Source organism: Fulvia fulva, chromosome 2 (assembly GCF_020509005.1).
Source record: "Fulvia fulva chromosome 2, complete sequence".
Classification (NCBI taxonomy): domain Eukaryota; kingdom Fungi; phylum Ascomycota; class Dothideomycetes; order Mycosphaerellales; family Mycosphaerellaceae; genus Fulvia; species Fulvia fulva.
In genome coordinates, this window is record NC_063013.1 from 1,544,208 (window position 1) to 1,558,495 (window position 14,288).

A 14,288-nucleotide genomic window follows, 5' to 3' on the forward strand; every position below is an offset into this window, starting at 1 on the left:
CACGACCACGAAAATCTTTATCATCACTGCGCTCACAGCACCGCCCGTCCATAGCTCGGACCTCCTTGCTCTACAGTCTGCTTAATTGCACGACACGTGCCATTCAGGCTCTGCGGCATGCGCCGGCTATCAGTGTCACAGGCACTCCAATAGCAATCAGCACCGCTTCACACCACTCTATGCTCAATCAAGCTTAGCAATAAGCACTCAGCGCCTCAACCAACCCCATCACAAACACCATCATCACCATCACCACCGCCACCGTAAACATGACACCCACCAAGCCCCGAACCAGTTTCCTCGACCTCCCACCCGAACTCCGCATCCAAATCTACACCTACCACTTCAGCACCCTCAACCACCTCCCACCACAACCCCCTCGATCTTCCCCCTCCTGCATCGCGGCCATAACTTACCCACTCCACGGCGCCACCCTCCTCCGCGCCTGCCGCACCACAAGAAAAGAAACCCTCCACCTCTGCGCCCAGCACCTCGGCCTTGCACAAGCTCAATGGCGCGAAGCGAACCGCCAGCTACTCTCCAGATGTCTGCGGACCGAGGCTGAAGCTTGGCATCATATGCGCGTTCAGCTGACGATTGAAGTGTTGAGTGTGGGTACGATTAGCGTCTGCAAAGCATGCAACTGGCCCTTTGGTGTGAGGTCTGTGGGGACCAGAATGGCAAGGAGACGGTGGTATGGGAGTGGGTCGAGGTGGACGTGATCGGGTTCAGACAGGTGGATCCATAAGAGTGTGGAGTTGGTGGGTTGAGCTCTGGAGAAGATCAGCGATATGAGCATGGTGTGCAGTGGATGGCGTGGCTGAGCTTATAGTCTCAAGGAGGGGGAAGGTCCTTGAGGATGTCAGTATTGGGAGGCGACCGATCGGAAGAACTGTACAGCTGGGTGCGTTTCTTTCCCACCTAGTCATGATCTGCATGTCCCGAGATCGTGGTCATGATGCGCCGTGGGACCATGTTGTGCGTGGCACGAGCTGCCGTGATCGAGTGCACCACTGTGTGCGACCCGGAAAGCAAACATAAGGCACCTACCTGCCTCGAAGTCAGCAGAATCCAGTCTCAGTCTTCCTCGAACACTACCCACCTCCGCACTCCAGCCTCCGTAGCATGCAGGAGGTCAACATCAGCCCCCCTTCTCCTTTCACATCACCACCAACCATGCCCTCCACCAAACCCCAAACGATCAGCTTCCGCTCCCTCCCACCCGAGCTCCGAGCCAAGGTCTACAAGTACTACTTCCACAACCTCAACCTCGCAAGCCGATTCGGCGCAACCATCCCCAAGGCGTGGACCTCAGAGCTCGGCGCACGTGACCTCAGCGAACGGGAATTCCAGCATTATGGCATGCAGAATTACACTAATTCAACGCCATCGATGCCAGCGCATGTGATGCAACAAAAATTACGTCTTGCGAGGCAACGTGTGTGTGGGGCGTGGCAGAGACTGGGACTGTAGGGACGAGCAGGAGAAGTGTGGCGTCGAACGTGGGTAGGAACAGTCGGTGGCGGCGAGGCATCGTCCTGGCATCTGACGGCCGGTCGTACTAGGGTGATATCAGCTTCTGGACTTTACCAGTAAATTGAAATGGTATGCGTTGATCAGCGTTCGTCCTTGTATGAAACAGGCTCGCTAGCATGGTGGCTGCTACAGTAGCCGTGTCTTGTAGCCGTTCAGGTTGTTTGGCGTGGCAGTACACGCTGCACGTATAATAGTGTCCTGCGACGCTTCGGCAGCTTGGCCGCAGACGTGATCGGCGAAGAGCATTGCTCTACGACATGTCCATCTCATCCTCACCCTGCCCTCGCTTCTGCCGGTCCTCTATCCGCTTCTTGGTCGCTGCCTTCGCATCTTCGATCCACTTGTCGTAGCTACCGTCCTTCACCTTGCTCGCAGTCACACCCTTCATGACGTCACCAATGAAGCCCACAAAGTTATGCCGCCTCAGCGCGTTCTCCCATCTCCAATCCCGTCTCTTCTGCTCTTCTCGTGCCAACCACTCCTCATCTCCTACTGCCCTTGCACGCTCCCTCAGATCCTCACATACCGCCAGCAAGTTGAATCGGATCTCGGTCGCTGGGTAACGTTCTATCCTCCGCTGCAGCACTGGAATGACTGCGTCCGAGAAGATCTCGGGAGGACAGGCGCCTGCGTCGCCGTGCCGTATGGGTGCTGGTTGTAAGCCGTCGAGCTCGTAGAGTGTGCTGTTGATGGAGGTGTAGGCGATGAAGTGGTAGACGTCGTCGTCGGCAGTGGCCATGCGGGTTTCGTCGGATACGAAGGGCGAGCTGCGGGCGAAAGAGTTGTGGGTCTCGCGGATGAGGTCTGAGTTGGAGAGTGCTTCGCCGCGGAGCTAGAATATGGTCAGTATGATCTTCATGATGTGAAGATGATTGTGATCTTACATCGGCTGGAAACATTCCCGTAAAGCTCTTAAAGTCCTTCAAGTTCTCGCCAATATCGACGCCGCCCTCATCTTGGTTGTCCTTGTTGAGCATTACGCTGAGGAGTGCTTGTGTGCCACAGGCATTTTGGATCGTTTGCGCTGCAAACCACACTGGCTCTTCCTGGTTCTCCAATGCGCCATAGTCGAATTCGCCATCGAGAGGGGCGTCCTTCTTGGGCTTCTCGTCTGTCGGGTACTTGAAGAGGAAGATGACACCGATTGGGTTGAGTTGCTGTAATGACTCTGCGTCAAGACTGATGAGCTCTTCGAACTGCACCTTCTTCACGCCCAGCGATTCGATGAGGTAGGTGAAGACACCCTGGACTTTCGTCAGCTTTCATTGAGTGGTATGGATATGTGGTCGACGCACTCACAGCATCGGATTCGATTGTGTTCCACCCGCCTGACATTCTGAAAGTCGTGCTGTTGTGTCAGTTGATCCTGCCTCGCTGGTCGGCGGAGCTCTGTGTCGGGACTCGGCAGAGTCTACGCCACGCGACGTAAAGCGCGAAGCTGGCTGACATTTATTTGGCAGACACGTGAGTGGCTAATTTGGTGTCCGCAGTTGTGCCGAGGGTGCTTCTGGGCTTCTTCATGCGTAAAGCCGTGTGCCACTTAGGAGCAGTCGAGGGGCTGCTTAGCCAACGCCGCAAAGCTTCGAGTGACGTACCTCCTACTCGTGATCCATGTTGGAAAGAGCTTCGCTTGCATCCGGCGAGGTTGGTATCACATGCGACTTCCTCCGACACATTCCAGTCTTCTTCCTCCTTCGCCCATCCGCCGAACATCGTCATCAGTGAGCGCAAAACATACGCGACCAACGTACGACTCCCATATTGAGATATCAAACAGTGTCAGCGCCCAATAACGAATTGGAATTCCTGCGAAGAGCCAACTCTCCCAGCCAACTCGAGCACTCCATCGTCACCAACCCAGAAGACATGTCGTACGCCGACATTGCAAAGAAGGGCCCGCAGCAGGCTCCGGAAGATGTAAGAGACATTGCGCCTTGCGTATCATCGCCCTCGTGCTAACAGTCTCGCAGAAGTATGTCCGCCTTTGCCTTTATCATCAACCTTCCATCACCCCACACCAATCCCTGCCACAGCTCCATATACCACAAAGTCTAACACAGCCAACCCAGGGTGCCAGATGCCGTCCCCGAGATCATGCACGAGGACAGCGGCGTCCACTCCCTCGAGTCGCTGAACTCCCAAAACGAGCACATCCAATCCCTGCCATCCGAAACATCCTACGCGTCTCAGCAAGAAGCCGAAGAACGCCGGCAACAGGCTGAGCGCGATGCGAAGAAGCAGGCCGACGAGCTCACCAAGGACGCCAAGCAGTTCATGGAGGCCGCCGAAGCCGATGCACAGCGATTAGGAAAGGAGACCAAGAGCAGCGCGAAGCAGTATGGCAAGGAAGCCGAGAAGAAGGCCAACGAGCTTGCTGGCAAGGCCAAGGAGGTTGGCTCGCAAGTGAAGCAGGAGGCAAAGGCAGACGTGAAGAAGGCAGAGAAGAAGGCCAAGGAGGGCGCTGACTGGGCAGAGAAGAACCAGAACAATCCAGTCGTTGTTGGCAACGTGGTCGTCGTCGCAGCGCTGGGTGTCCTTCTTGGATCTGGCGCCTACAGGATGCACAAGGCCGGTACTCTGACCTGGAACGTGATCGGCGCATGGACAGGCGCAGTGGGCGCATTCGCGGTTGGAGACTACTTCGTGTCGCAGTAAGTGCTTCGAAATCTAATTACCAGATGTGCTGATGTGTTAGGATTGCGCCACTAATCAACGAACAGATACTTCTTCAAGAAGTACCCACCAAAGAACTAGGTGTCGATGAAAGGCTGGGTGATCTGGGCGTATACAGTCTGCTACGATCTGTGTCGTCGCCTCGCCGAACGATTTCCTCGCGGAGCCCATCGGTACAGACTAAGATAGTGTGGCAGGGAGCGCGACCTGATCGTTGCGTATGAGGTGGGGCGGAATATGCATCGCTTGCACCATCTTGGCCAACGCATCTCTTCTCCATGGCTTGGCAGCGCAGTGATCTCCGGAGGGAGGACTTTGAGTGGTGCGCTTCATTGCGTACTGAGCTAAGGAGTTTCGATAAGTATTGTCTGTACTATACTCCATTCTTCGAACACTGGCGATCATGTCTCATGGCCGGCTCCGATGCAGCTCGACAGGAAAGCTAGATCGGCCGAATCTCGCCTTCAGCATGTGAGGAGGTGAAGTGGCTTGCATGACGGTCCGAGAGAGGTGCCGAGTCCAGACTGCACCTCTTCTTCCTCTGGGAGCAAGAAACAAGTATTTCTTGCAGATGCTTTGTTTTGGAGAATCTGCAGGAAAATCTCAACTTCTAAGTTCATTTTTCCCGATCTGATTAGATGCAGTGTTGTCGGAGCTGATACCACATGCTATAGCCATCCTCAAGCTCCTTCGACGCCAGAGGCAAATGCTTAGAGTACATCATCCACCGTAGATGGCAGCGAGCACGTTCAAGTCGACTGCACAACATGTCTGGCACGGATGAGATCTCCCAGAGGAGCAGTCCCGCCGGCTCCGCGTTCGACGATGGACCCAAAGAGCAGACGCCCTCGCCAGCTGAGCTTCTCATCGAGGTATACCGTTCCTCACAGCCCACAGCCCGTTCAAGCACGCCACAGAACAAGCTAACGGTAACAGATGACCAACGCTATGAACGCCCGTGACTTCGACTCGCGTAAGTCTTTCACCCCATGGATATGGCCGTAAGTCCGTCCCTGACTGATGCTATACGCGTAGCGTATCTGGAACATCCTCGCCGCCACGCTCCGCAGCACCCCTCAATCCCTTGCGGGGAGAATGAAAGGCATCCCCGGCCAACGCGGTTTCGTCGATTCGATGCGAGAGCAGGCCGGACGATGGCCGGAATGGTACGTCCATGTTTGTTATATCTTGTCCCGATTAGATTTGGCCCGGTACGATTTGATTTGCCCACGAGAGCACATTCGCAGTGTCTCCGCAAGCACCCCAACGGAACTTCATACTTAGCAGCTACACTTTCCAAATCTCCTACTCACAACGTCTCCCACTGCTGCGACCAGACGTTAACGATTTGATACTAGGAACTTGAAAATCATCAGTCTGAGCACACACTACGACAACGATCACAGGTACGCAGAGGTTTTCGTGAGTAGTGAAGTCAGTGGATGTCCCGGGGGGATCACGAGGACTGCTATGACGAGGATGGAGTTTAGGTGTGTTGAGGGACGGTGGAGGTTTGTTAATCATGAGTTGCTTGGGGGGATTGATATGGCGCAGGATAGGTGAAGAGGTGGATGGGATAGTGGCAGGATTATGTGGTGGCTGGAGGTAAGGCTAGAGATGGACGGCTATACAAGATCTCGAGACAATGGTTGTAGGCCTCGATGCGTGGAGGTTTGTGCGGGTGCCTGGCTGCTTTGTCTAGGGCGAGACCCGCAGGGGGATGTCTCATGGATTCTGGACGATATATGGACCACGTTGCAGCGGTACCGCTTCAGCTTCTATTGCTCCTACTCTCCATAGGGCACGACAGTGTCTAGGGGCATGGTTTCGATCCGGACTTCTCACTCATTGAGTGAACGGAATTGGACTCGAGCATTATCAACATGGCATTCACGAACTGCAACTCTACTCGAAGCGCGCTTTCGCGACACACTTATACACACAACACTCGCAACTTATCAGATTAAGCGACCGTATCTCAGCGGAGGCAGTCACCATTCACTTATCATGTTGAGAGAATGGAACTTGATCGCAGGCATGGCATTCACCACCTCCAGCACTAAACAAAACTTTGCTTTTGCAACAATTCTGTACCCGATACATCACATCAGAACATAAACACTATTCGACATACCGGCACAGCATGGGTATCACCATGAAGGCACAGAAACGCCCTCACGCTTCGACGGATACGGACGAGGAAGTCGAAATGCCCTCGAAGAAGCACCGTCCTGTCTCGACCAACCCCAGACCAGTTTACTATCCCTCATTTTACACCACAATATGCATCTACTCATCCGAAGGGGTCGCCATAATCAACAAGGTCTGTCTCGACATTGGCTTCTCAGCATCGGGACCGGTTGGCCATATCAATCCGAGCACAGTCGAGAAGTGTAAGCTGGAGAAATACCAACACAAGGCCGCCGTTCGGGTTGCCAGCGGAGATTTATACACGACGTTGTACTGCGTCAAGGTGCCACTCACATTCGAGACTGCTACAGGCAATATCACCGTGCCAGATGTTGAGCTGAGGGTGAACCTGCACGACTGCTCCTCTGATCAGATCCTATTAGAAACGGGCGTTCTGCACCTCCTGGGTGGTGTGCACGACCATCGTACAAATCCTCCGAGCTTTCAAGTGGTAAGTCGCGGCTATTGCATCTCGATCGAGTCAATACTGACATGCGGACAGACAGATCCGGAGACCGAAAGCCTGGTCTTGCTGGAGTCATGCTCGGAACGTGACAAGAACCACACCGACGTGATCTGGAAGACCGACCAAAACCTCTATCTCAACCACATCTTCCAGCAGCCTGGATTCGTACAGTTCGGCACGAAGCTTGCCCTCCCCGATGTAGCACTTGAAGCTGTAGCGACCTCGATGGAGCTACTCGACTTCAACCCGAATGCTCCCCAAATGATCCAGAAGTTTCAGGTTCGAAAAGACCAGGCTTACGAACATTTCTTCCCCTTGTGGCAAGCAGTTTACGTCTGGGCGTTGAAGGAGGATTTTGTGGTAGAGGTGGATGAACTGGTCGAAGCTGGGGTTAAGGGCGCAGAGCTCGAGGAAGCCAGAGAGAGGTTGACTAAGGAGAAGCACCAACGCTTGCGGGAGTGGATGATGAAGTATGAGAACAGGTCGGGGTTAAGTAATGTGCTTCGAGAGTCAGGGGAGCGAAGTGATCGGGGTCAGGAGAAGGGGGACACGCAATGAGGTAGAAGGTCGGAGATTTTCAGATGAAGAGCATCCACAACGTCCCCAACCCGTATATTGAAGAACTCGGTGAGCACTTGTAAGCTACCCATTGCAAGTCAGAGTGATTGTATGATCATACAACTTCATTCCACCGATCAAAGCCCCCGACTCTCGGCAAAGTGGGCCGAGAACGTCGGCACCTGCCCGAAGATTCATTCTCAGAACAACATTGAAGTCTGCCACCTTCCGTAAACATGACATCTCCCGGATTGAAGAAGGTCACCCCAGGAGAAGAGATGGCCCCAGGCCCTGGCGACATGCTGAACGATCTCGCTGACGATTGAAGCGCTCATGATAGGCCACCAGTGCTCCGACCAGTGGACAAGTTTACAAGCTACAAGCCAGCATCGAGGTTGACGACAACAAGTGGTAGGGCCATACGACCATAAGCACGCTGACTGGACTCCTCTGTGCCCACATCAACACTATTGCGACGACAAGTGGTAGGGATCTCGAGTTCCGGCAGGCCTCGCCACACTTCGATCTTGCGAAGCCGAACACGACAACGACCACGCGTCTTGACTACCCGAACAAGCAAAGGGAAGAAGCACAAGCACAGCCTTGGCACGAGATCCTGACGTATCAGATTTCTGCCCATGACAACGTAATGGCCATATTCGGATCGAGGTGGTCGACTTGAGCCGATGTCGTGTGGAGGTTTTGCACGCTTTGACCTCTGATACACGCCAGCCGTGCATTCGGTGTGCAATGGACCGCGAGCCTCTAGATGATACTGAGATGGAGGTCCACAGTTGCGTATGCCTCGCGTGCAGTAGGACGACAGTGCTGGAGTCGGCAGGTAGGTGACTTTCGTATATATCTCGACAGCTCTCGCAACAGAACCAGAGGACCAGACACAACAGCAGCATCATCTCTCATTCTGATCACCCTTCAATACCATGGTCCAAGTCACCAAGCTCGCTGCTCTTGCTGCAGTATGCACCACTCCAGCCACTGCTCATCCAGGCGAAAAGCACGACCCAGCCAAGATCAAGCGCGAGATCATCGCTCGTGAACACTGGGCACACCAAGGAAAGCGCTCGCTCGATGCTTGCTCCAATACTGAGACTGCTCGTCGCTTTGCTGCCAGGAACAGCGAGCGTCGTGCTCGTGAGGCTCGTGAGCGGTATCGTCTCCCCCGACGATGATGTCTTCGGCGCCATCACCAGCCCAATTTTCGCCCCTTCCATCACTGACGGACCCTACTACGTCTGGGGCGAGATGATTCGCTCAAACGTCGTGGAAGACGACTTCTCCGACGGCATCCCCCTCCACCTCGAAGTCCAGTACTACGACATTGAGACCTGCCAGCCAATTCCAGACATCTATGTCGATATCTGGAACGCCAACGCCACTGGTGTCTACTTCGGTATTTCAACCTCTGGCAACTACGCTACGGGAGGCCACAACTCCACTTACCCTCGTGGTATCCAGGGAACCAACGAGGATGGCGCTGCGACTTTCGATACCATCTTCCCGGGTCACTATGATGGTCGCGCGATTCATACGCATCTTCTCGCACACATGAATGTCACTGTTATGCCGAACAACACTCTGCTTATCGGCTCCGGATCAGTCACACAAGTAGGGCAATCATTCTGGAACGAAGTATTGCGTACCAACGTCGAGGCCACCGCCCCATACAACACCAACACCCAAGCCATCGTCTCCAATGCCGATGATCTGTGGTCTGTCCTCCAGGCTTCCTCGGACTACGACACATTCCCAGAGTTCCTGTACCTTGGTGACTCGATTGAGGATGGCTTGTTCGCATGGAAGCAGATCGGCTTGTACACCAGTGCTGACTGGACTGATGACGATTACTACAGCATTGCGGCGTACATTGGTGAGGATGGTGGCTATGCCAATGCCGATAGTGGGTTCATGGGTGGAGGTGATGGTGCTGGTGGTAACATGACGGGGAGTGCTATGCCTTCGGGTACTGCGGCGCCGGCTGCTTGATCGTCGTTGAAGTTGTATCCAGTACTGGTCTTGAGTATGGTTTAATGAGACTACAAATGTCTTCAGTAGGCGCTAAGATTTCGTGGTAGCTTCGTTAGCCATGCCAAGCCCGACATGGGCACTTTGCACAGATTCTGATGTTACTCCCGTCCTGAAGTGCGGCGGCCACCTTTTCCTCGTCACGAGCCCTTACACGTAGTGCTCTGGAAAGCGTTGGAGTTGGCGACCGATGATACAGCGATGTTGTGAGAATGAAGAGGGGGGGGGGGTTCTGGTCTGTTATGTGCGGTCGTGCCGACTTGCTATCTACTACCTCTTTGCTGATACCGCCAAGTGCCATACTGTCGGGCCTTATTACCACTCAGTGGGAGTCTCTCTGCAGGCTTGCGTGAAGGCGCCGATACTTGGCAGGGATTCCTCTACCAGAATCATGTAGTCTGTTCGCGCTCCTTTGCCAATCGCTCATGGCACTCCTGCTCTCGTCTCGCCCAGGCTCCGACCTCCTCCACTTGGCCCTCCCGCTCTGACGTGAACCTCTCCCAGCGCTCCCTCTCTCTGTTCTAGCGCGCCTGCTGCTCTTGGTCATCTGTCTCCCAGCGCTCCCTCTCATCTTCCCAGCGCTTTTGATCTTCGATCTTGACTTCCTCCGGTCTCTGCTGCTCGATCTCTTCCGCAGTAGGACGCCAGCCCAGTCCAGCGAATTGGTTGGTGGTGGCATCGATGTCGATCTCCTTCTCCCACTCAATTCGGACGAAGTCGAAAGGCTCCAAAGCCGCAGGCTTGTACGTGCCCAGATACGGCTTGCCCTGTTTGTCCTTCTTCAAATTCTTGAATTCGCGATCCATGAGCTCAATGCTGTTGCACGTGATAGCCTCCAGCTCGCAATTGGAGATATGAACGTCCTCCAGGTGCGTGTTGAACAGTCTTATGGAGTCCAGACTACAGTTGGTGATAGTCACATTGCGAAGGATGCAGTCTTCGATCTCGATGTTGTAAGTAACGCCGCCGAAGATCGCCACATTCCAAGTGAAGCTGCCTTTGATGGTGACCTCCAGAGGGGTGGCGTCGTGGAGGTACTTCACATCTTCTCCGCCATTGCTGTCGCTGCCATTGACGACTTCGGTCTCGTGATGATCGTCATCAGTCAGCAAGTCGATTCCATTTGTGTCACTATTCTTTGTCAGGCCCGTAAAGACACTTTGTAGTTGAGAGATGAGAACTTACCTCTCTGTGGCTCTTCCTTTGCCCTTGTCAGGCCGTGATGTACTCTCCGCTGGTGCATCATGCACTACTGGACTGCGCGACGAGGTGGTGGCCCGAACATAGGCGTCGTAAAAGACATTTGAGCTGACAACGGCTGGATAGTGGCGAATGATGTTCGCTGACGCTCTCGAGGCTGGTTGCACAACGACTGGACGAGCAGCGCGTGCGGGTGGCGGCGGTGATGGTGTTGGTTGTTCGACATTGGCTGGCACGGCACAGTCACACGGTATCTCTGTGCATGTGCACACCAGCAACTGTGCGCCACCATCCATGCTGGCGGTAGTGTTTAACAAATTGTCGGTGGTGATGTATGACCGATGTTTCGCAACTCAGTGAGTCGAAGGAAATGGACTTGCCAAAAGGGGGTGGCAGCGTTTGTCTGCAGGCAGCTATACGCACAGACGTTGCCCCCCAATAGCTTAGCATGTGAAAGCTGCTCCTTGACTTCACTTGGAGGTCACTTCCCACATTACCCTCACCAACCTTTGCAATACCTACACATCGCCAAGCTTCCGCGCCCTCAAAGCTCGACCCGGTCTGATGCCTTGTCAAGCATGTTGCCGGGTGGCGTCGACACCAAGCTGCGTACTCCATGGTGTGTTGGGGCTCAATCGTGCTGACGCGTGTTTTTATAAGGTGAGCTCACCTCTTTTGATCCACACCGTGTTCTTTACAAACATATCTGCTACGTCGTCAGACATACAATTGCGCGACGTTACATCGATGTACGGGGTGCGAGGTGCCTATGGCGACGTTCCGTGCTGTTGTACGGTTCTAGACGGCAGGTGCTTGTCGCTCGTTGGAGATACATATACTGTGCTTTCTGATAGCCTCTTGTGGCTTTCGTGAGTCCTCCCATCTCGGTCGTTCGTGCTTCTCTTGTCAGTGACTCACCCGAGGGAACCTGTGAGCTCGCGCAACCCTCATGATGAATTAGGATCGCCTACCCTTCATCGATTGGTACAATTGAGACTCTTTGGCGCAGCGGTAGCGCGTCTAGCGGATATCTCCTTTGGCCGAACACCCGATGGGTGATTGGCCTAGGAACCTAGAAGGTCGCTCGTTCGAATCGAGCAAGGGTCAATTCACAGTGGCCGATGCAATTTCTTTTCTGCCAGTACGTGGCTCCCGTGCTTTCAAGTCGGGGCTCGTGGTAGCATACCGCGCTCCAATAGAGCCTCTGCACATCCCCTTGCTCGACGCTGCGATCGCTGACGGCACCAACTTCGCGAACGGCCCGAAGCCTTCGAGTAGACCTTCTGGACTTACTGACTTCTGTCCTGCACGTGGTCGAATTCGATACGTCGATGCTCGCCGCCCTCTGACCTTTGATCCGTAATAGACCGTCATCTGCGTCCATCCGTCTCTCTTCCTGCAGGGTCCCACGTTTGCTACCTTCATAACCCAACAAAATGCACCATGCCATCACAGGGTAGAAAGGGCTCGTGGTGTAATGGCAGCACATCTGTGCGTACGATCTCTACTGCGCGGCCAATGGCAAACAAGCGGTAGGGGTGCAGAAGATGGCAGTTCGAATCTGGCCGAGCTTGGCATATCCTTTTTGCCCCTTCATATCCCATCTCCTGGAGCAAGCAACAGCAACGTCCGTCCTACCTTCTGCATACTGCGAAAGGATCCGGATGTATCGCTTTACAGTGTCTTTGCCAAAGTCTCCCCTTGCCATCGCATGGCGCTTCGACATATTTTCATCCACGCTCGCGAGCTTTGCAGTGATCAACAAGTGCATGAGCTTCACGTCATCCAGAAGAGCGATCAAAGTAGCCCGTCGGACCTACGTCTCGCCTCCGAGCATCACTTCGAGTGCAAACCTTTATGCTCACCGCCCGCCAGATGGAGCTCATATCCGCATGTATCCGCCACGTATTCTGCAAGGTCCCGCGTATGTTGTCCTTTGTAGTCCAAGAAACCTCCATTCATCCATCTAAATAAGAGGTTCGTGGCATAATTAGGAAGCATGTCCGCCCATTGCGGAAGATGCCAGTGCGAATCTGACCGACCCGAACACAAGAACTTCTTTTTGCTCCGTCGTTGCCCTCTACAGATACTGGCTAAGTTATACCTCTCACTAATTTCGTGCAAGATATGATCCTAGTCCCGATGTGAGACCCCGGCCGATCTCAACCTTGATGTTGTGACTCCTTGCATGACTCCAAAGGCAAAACTTTGCATTCCTTGACTCATCACCTTTGCATACCTTTATAATTAGACAAAGCCACTACACTCCCCACAACAAATGTGGATCTGTAGCTCAATGGTAGAGCGTGCGATTGCAGCTCGCAAGGTTATCCGTTCGATTCGGGTCAGGTCCTCTTTTCTGAGCTGTTGGCTGACCATCAGCAGGCAACCTTATTTCTCTTGTTGCTGTTTGAGTGTCGCGTCTTGTCAGTTCACCCGAATGTTTGCCAATGGGGCCCTGGAGGATACAAGTCTTCATTGGCTACCGCATAGTATCGACCGCAACGCGGCATCAATAATATCATATATCATATATCGTCATAACGAGCGTACGTTCACTTTCGCAAGGCAAGAGTCGGCGCCAGTCTAGCACATCCCATGATTCTCAAACCCAAAGCCACACTACACACCTATTAGCATCTACCTCTCCAAGTACCATAATGACACTCCCTCCACCTCGCAGCCCATGGACTTACTGTATACTTGTCCCTCCGGTAGTACATAATAAGCCTCCTTAGAAAATCACTCCACCCCCATTGTTCCCAGTCATGGTCGTAACGCCCATTGTAGCTGTTTGGCGAATATCCAAGGCCCTTGTCTTGCACAGCACCATTCGCTCTATAATCCTCCTCGTCGCGGGCAACGAGGTCGGCGACCTGGGAAGCTTCCACATCTGGCACAGCTCGTGCTACAAGGTCAGCACCTTGGGGAGTTTCGATGGCTAACTCGGCACGGGGATCGAGGGAGACGGCGATCTGGGAGAACGAATATTAGTAAGCAATGGCGGCGGACGGTGGCAAGGCGTTGCGTACGTCTTGATTCAGGACCGGAAGTGCAGCGACGCCTGTGACAGCGATGGTGCCAAGGCCAATGGTGATGATGTTGGACTTCATGGTGTTTGAGTCGGTGTGATTGTCTGCTACGGTGATGAGATTGTGTGTCAGAGACGACGGAAGGAAATGTTGGGCTGGTTAATAGTCGAGTCCATGTTGGCGAGAAGGATGTTCTTATACAACTTGTGCCGACCGCGCATATACCACTTTCTCCGTCCGCACAGAGTGCTGATTAGAAGTCGTTCGGGGTTTCGATACCACTGTGATTAGTAGTAGTTTGCATTCCCGATACCACTGTGAATAGAAGCCGTCCGGAATAACATCTCCAGGGGTCATATCGGATTCTCAGCATTTCGGTAGCGCGCGGGTATATCCTTTCACGACAAGGATGTATTAGCTGATAAAACGGCGTACTTTTCGACATGCTTCCGAAATGCTGAGAATCCGATATGACCCCTGGAGATGCTATTCGACGACCAGTTCATCGGTGCCAAACTACCAATAGGCTGGCGTCGCTTGCAAGAACTGGGATAAACTGTGCTCCAGGTTCAACCCTGTGCACAACGTGA

At 53.7% G+C, this 14,288-nt stretch overlaps 8 protein-coding genes across 8 annotated transcripts; 5 read left to right on the forward strand and 3 right to left on the reverse strand.

The window, feature by feature from the left end:
* Nucleotides 1-1,176: 1,176 nt before the first annotated feature.
* CLAFUR5_02710 (uncharacterized protein) lies at nucleotides 1,177-1,473 on the forward strand (the record flags this gene model as incomplete). The annotated part of the gene is made up of 1 exon (XM_047901858.1): nucleotides 1,177-1,473. The coding sequence occupies one exon, from the start codon at nucleotides 1,177-1,179 to the stop codon at nucleotides 1,471-1,473; it is 297 nt and encodes a 98-aa protein (XP_047758365.1).
* A 313-nt stretch (nucleotides 1,474-1,786) lies between these two features.
* CLAFUR5_02711 (Ubiquitin carboxyl-terminal hydrolase 2) lies at nucleotides 1,787-2,871 on the reverse strand (the record flags this gene model as incomplete). Its single annotated transcript, XM_047901859.1, has 3 exons — nucleotides 1,787-2,368; nucleotides 2,421-2,780; nucleotides 2,836-2,871. 3 exons carry the CDS (start codon nucleotides 2,869-2,871, stop codon nucleotides 1,787-1,789), a joined length of 978 nt encoding a protein of 325 aa, XP_047758366.1.
* A 385-nt stretch (nucleotides 2,872-3,256) lies between these two features.
* On the forward strand, nucleotides 3,257-4,290 carry CLAFUR5_02712 (uncharacterized protein; the record flags this gene model as incomplete). The annotated part of the gene is made up of 5 exons (XM_047901860.1): nucleotide 3,257; nucleotides 3,314-3,453; nucleotides 3,507-3,508; nucleotides 3,606-4,187; nucleotides 4,257-4,290. Coding segments are annotated over 5 exons (759 nt in total).
* A 686-nt stretch (nucleotides 4,291-4,976) lies between these two features.
* On the forward strand, nucleotides 4,977-5,575 carry CLAFUR5_02713 (uncharacterized protein; the record flags this gene model as incomplete). Its single annotated transcript, XM_047901861.1, has 3 exons — nucleotides 4,977-5,081; nucleotides 5,245-5,375; nucleotides 5,497-5,575. 3 exons carry the CDS (start codon nucleotides 4,977-4,979, stop codon nucleotides 5,573-5,575), a joined length of 315 nt encoding a protein of 104 aa, XP_047757680.1.
* Nucleotides 5,576-6,352: 777 nt separating this feature from the next.
* CLAFUR5_02714 (uncharacterized protein) lies at nucleotides 6,353-7,423 on the forward strand (the record flags this gene model as incomplete). Its single annotated transcript, XM_047901862.1, has 2 exons — nucleotides 6,353-6,850; nucleotides 6,902-7,423. The coding sequence occupies 2 exons, from the start codon at nucleotides 6,353-6,355 to the stop codon at nucleotides 7,421-7,423; spliced, it is 1,020 nt and encodes a 339-aa protein (XP_047758353.1).
* Nucleotides 7,424-8,364: 941 nt separating this feature from the next.
* CLAFUR5_02715 (uncharacterized protein) lies at nucleotides 8,365-9,427 on the forward strand (the record flags this gene model as incomplete). The annotated part of the gene is made up of 2 exons (XM_047901863.1): nucleotides 8,365-8,591; nucleotides 8,635-9,427. The coding sequence occupies 2 exons, from the start codon at nucleotides 8,365-8,367 to the stop codon at nucleotides 9,425-9,427; spliced, it is 1,020 nt and encodes a 339-aa protein (XP_047758368.1).
* A 560-nt stretch (nucleotides 9,428-9,987) lies between these two features.
* On the reverse strand, nucleotides 9,988-10,962 carry CLAFUR5_02716 (uncharacterized protein; the record flags this gene model as incomplete). The annotated part of the gene is made up of 2 exons (XM_047901864.1): nucleotides 9,988-10,597; nucleotides 10,652-10,962. 2 exons carry the CDS (start codon nucleotides 10,960-10,962, stop codon nucleotides 9,988-9,990), a joined length of 921 nt encoding a protein of 306 aa, XP_047758369.1.
* A 2,290-nt stretch (nucleotides 10,963-13,252) lies between these two features.
* On the reverse strand, nucleotides 13,253-13,779 carry CLAFUR5_02717 (uncharacterized protein; the record flags this gene model as incomplete). Its single annotated transcript, XM_047901865.1, has 3 exons — nucleotides 13,253-13,288; nucleotides 13,363-13,641; nucleotides 13,699-13,779. The coding sequence occupies 3 exons, from the start codon at nucleotides 13,777-13,779 to the stop codon at nucleotides 13,253-13,255; spliced, it is 396 nt and encodes a 131-aa protein (XP_047758370.1).
* Nucleotides 13,780-14,288: the final 509 nt, after the last annotated feature.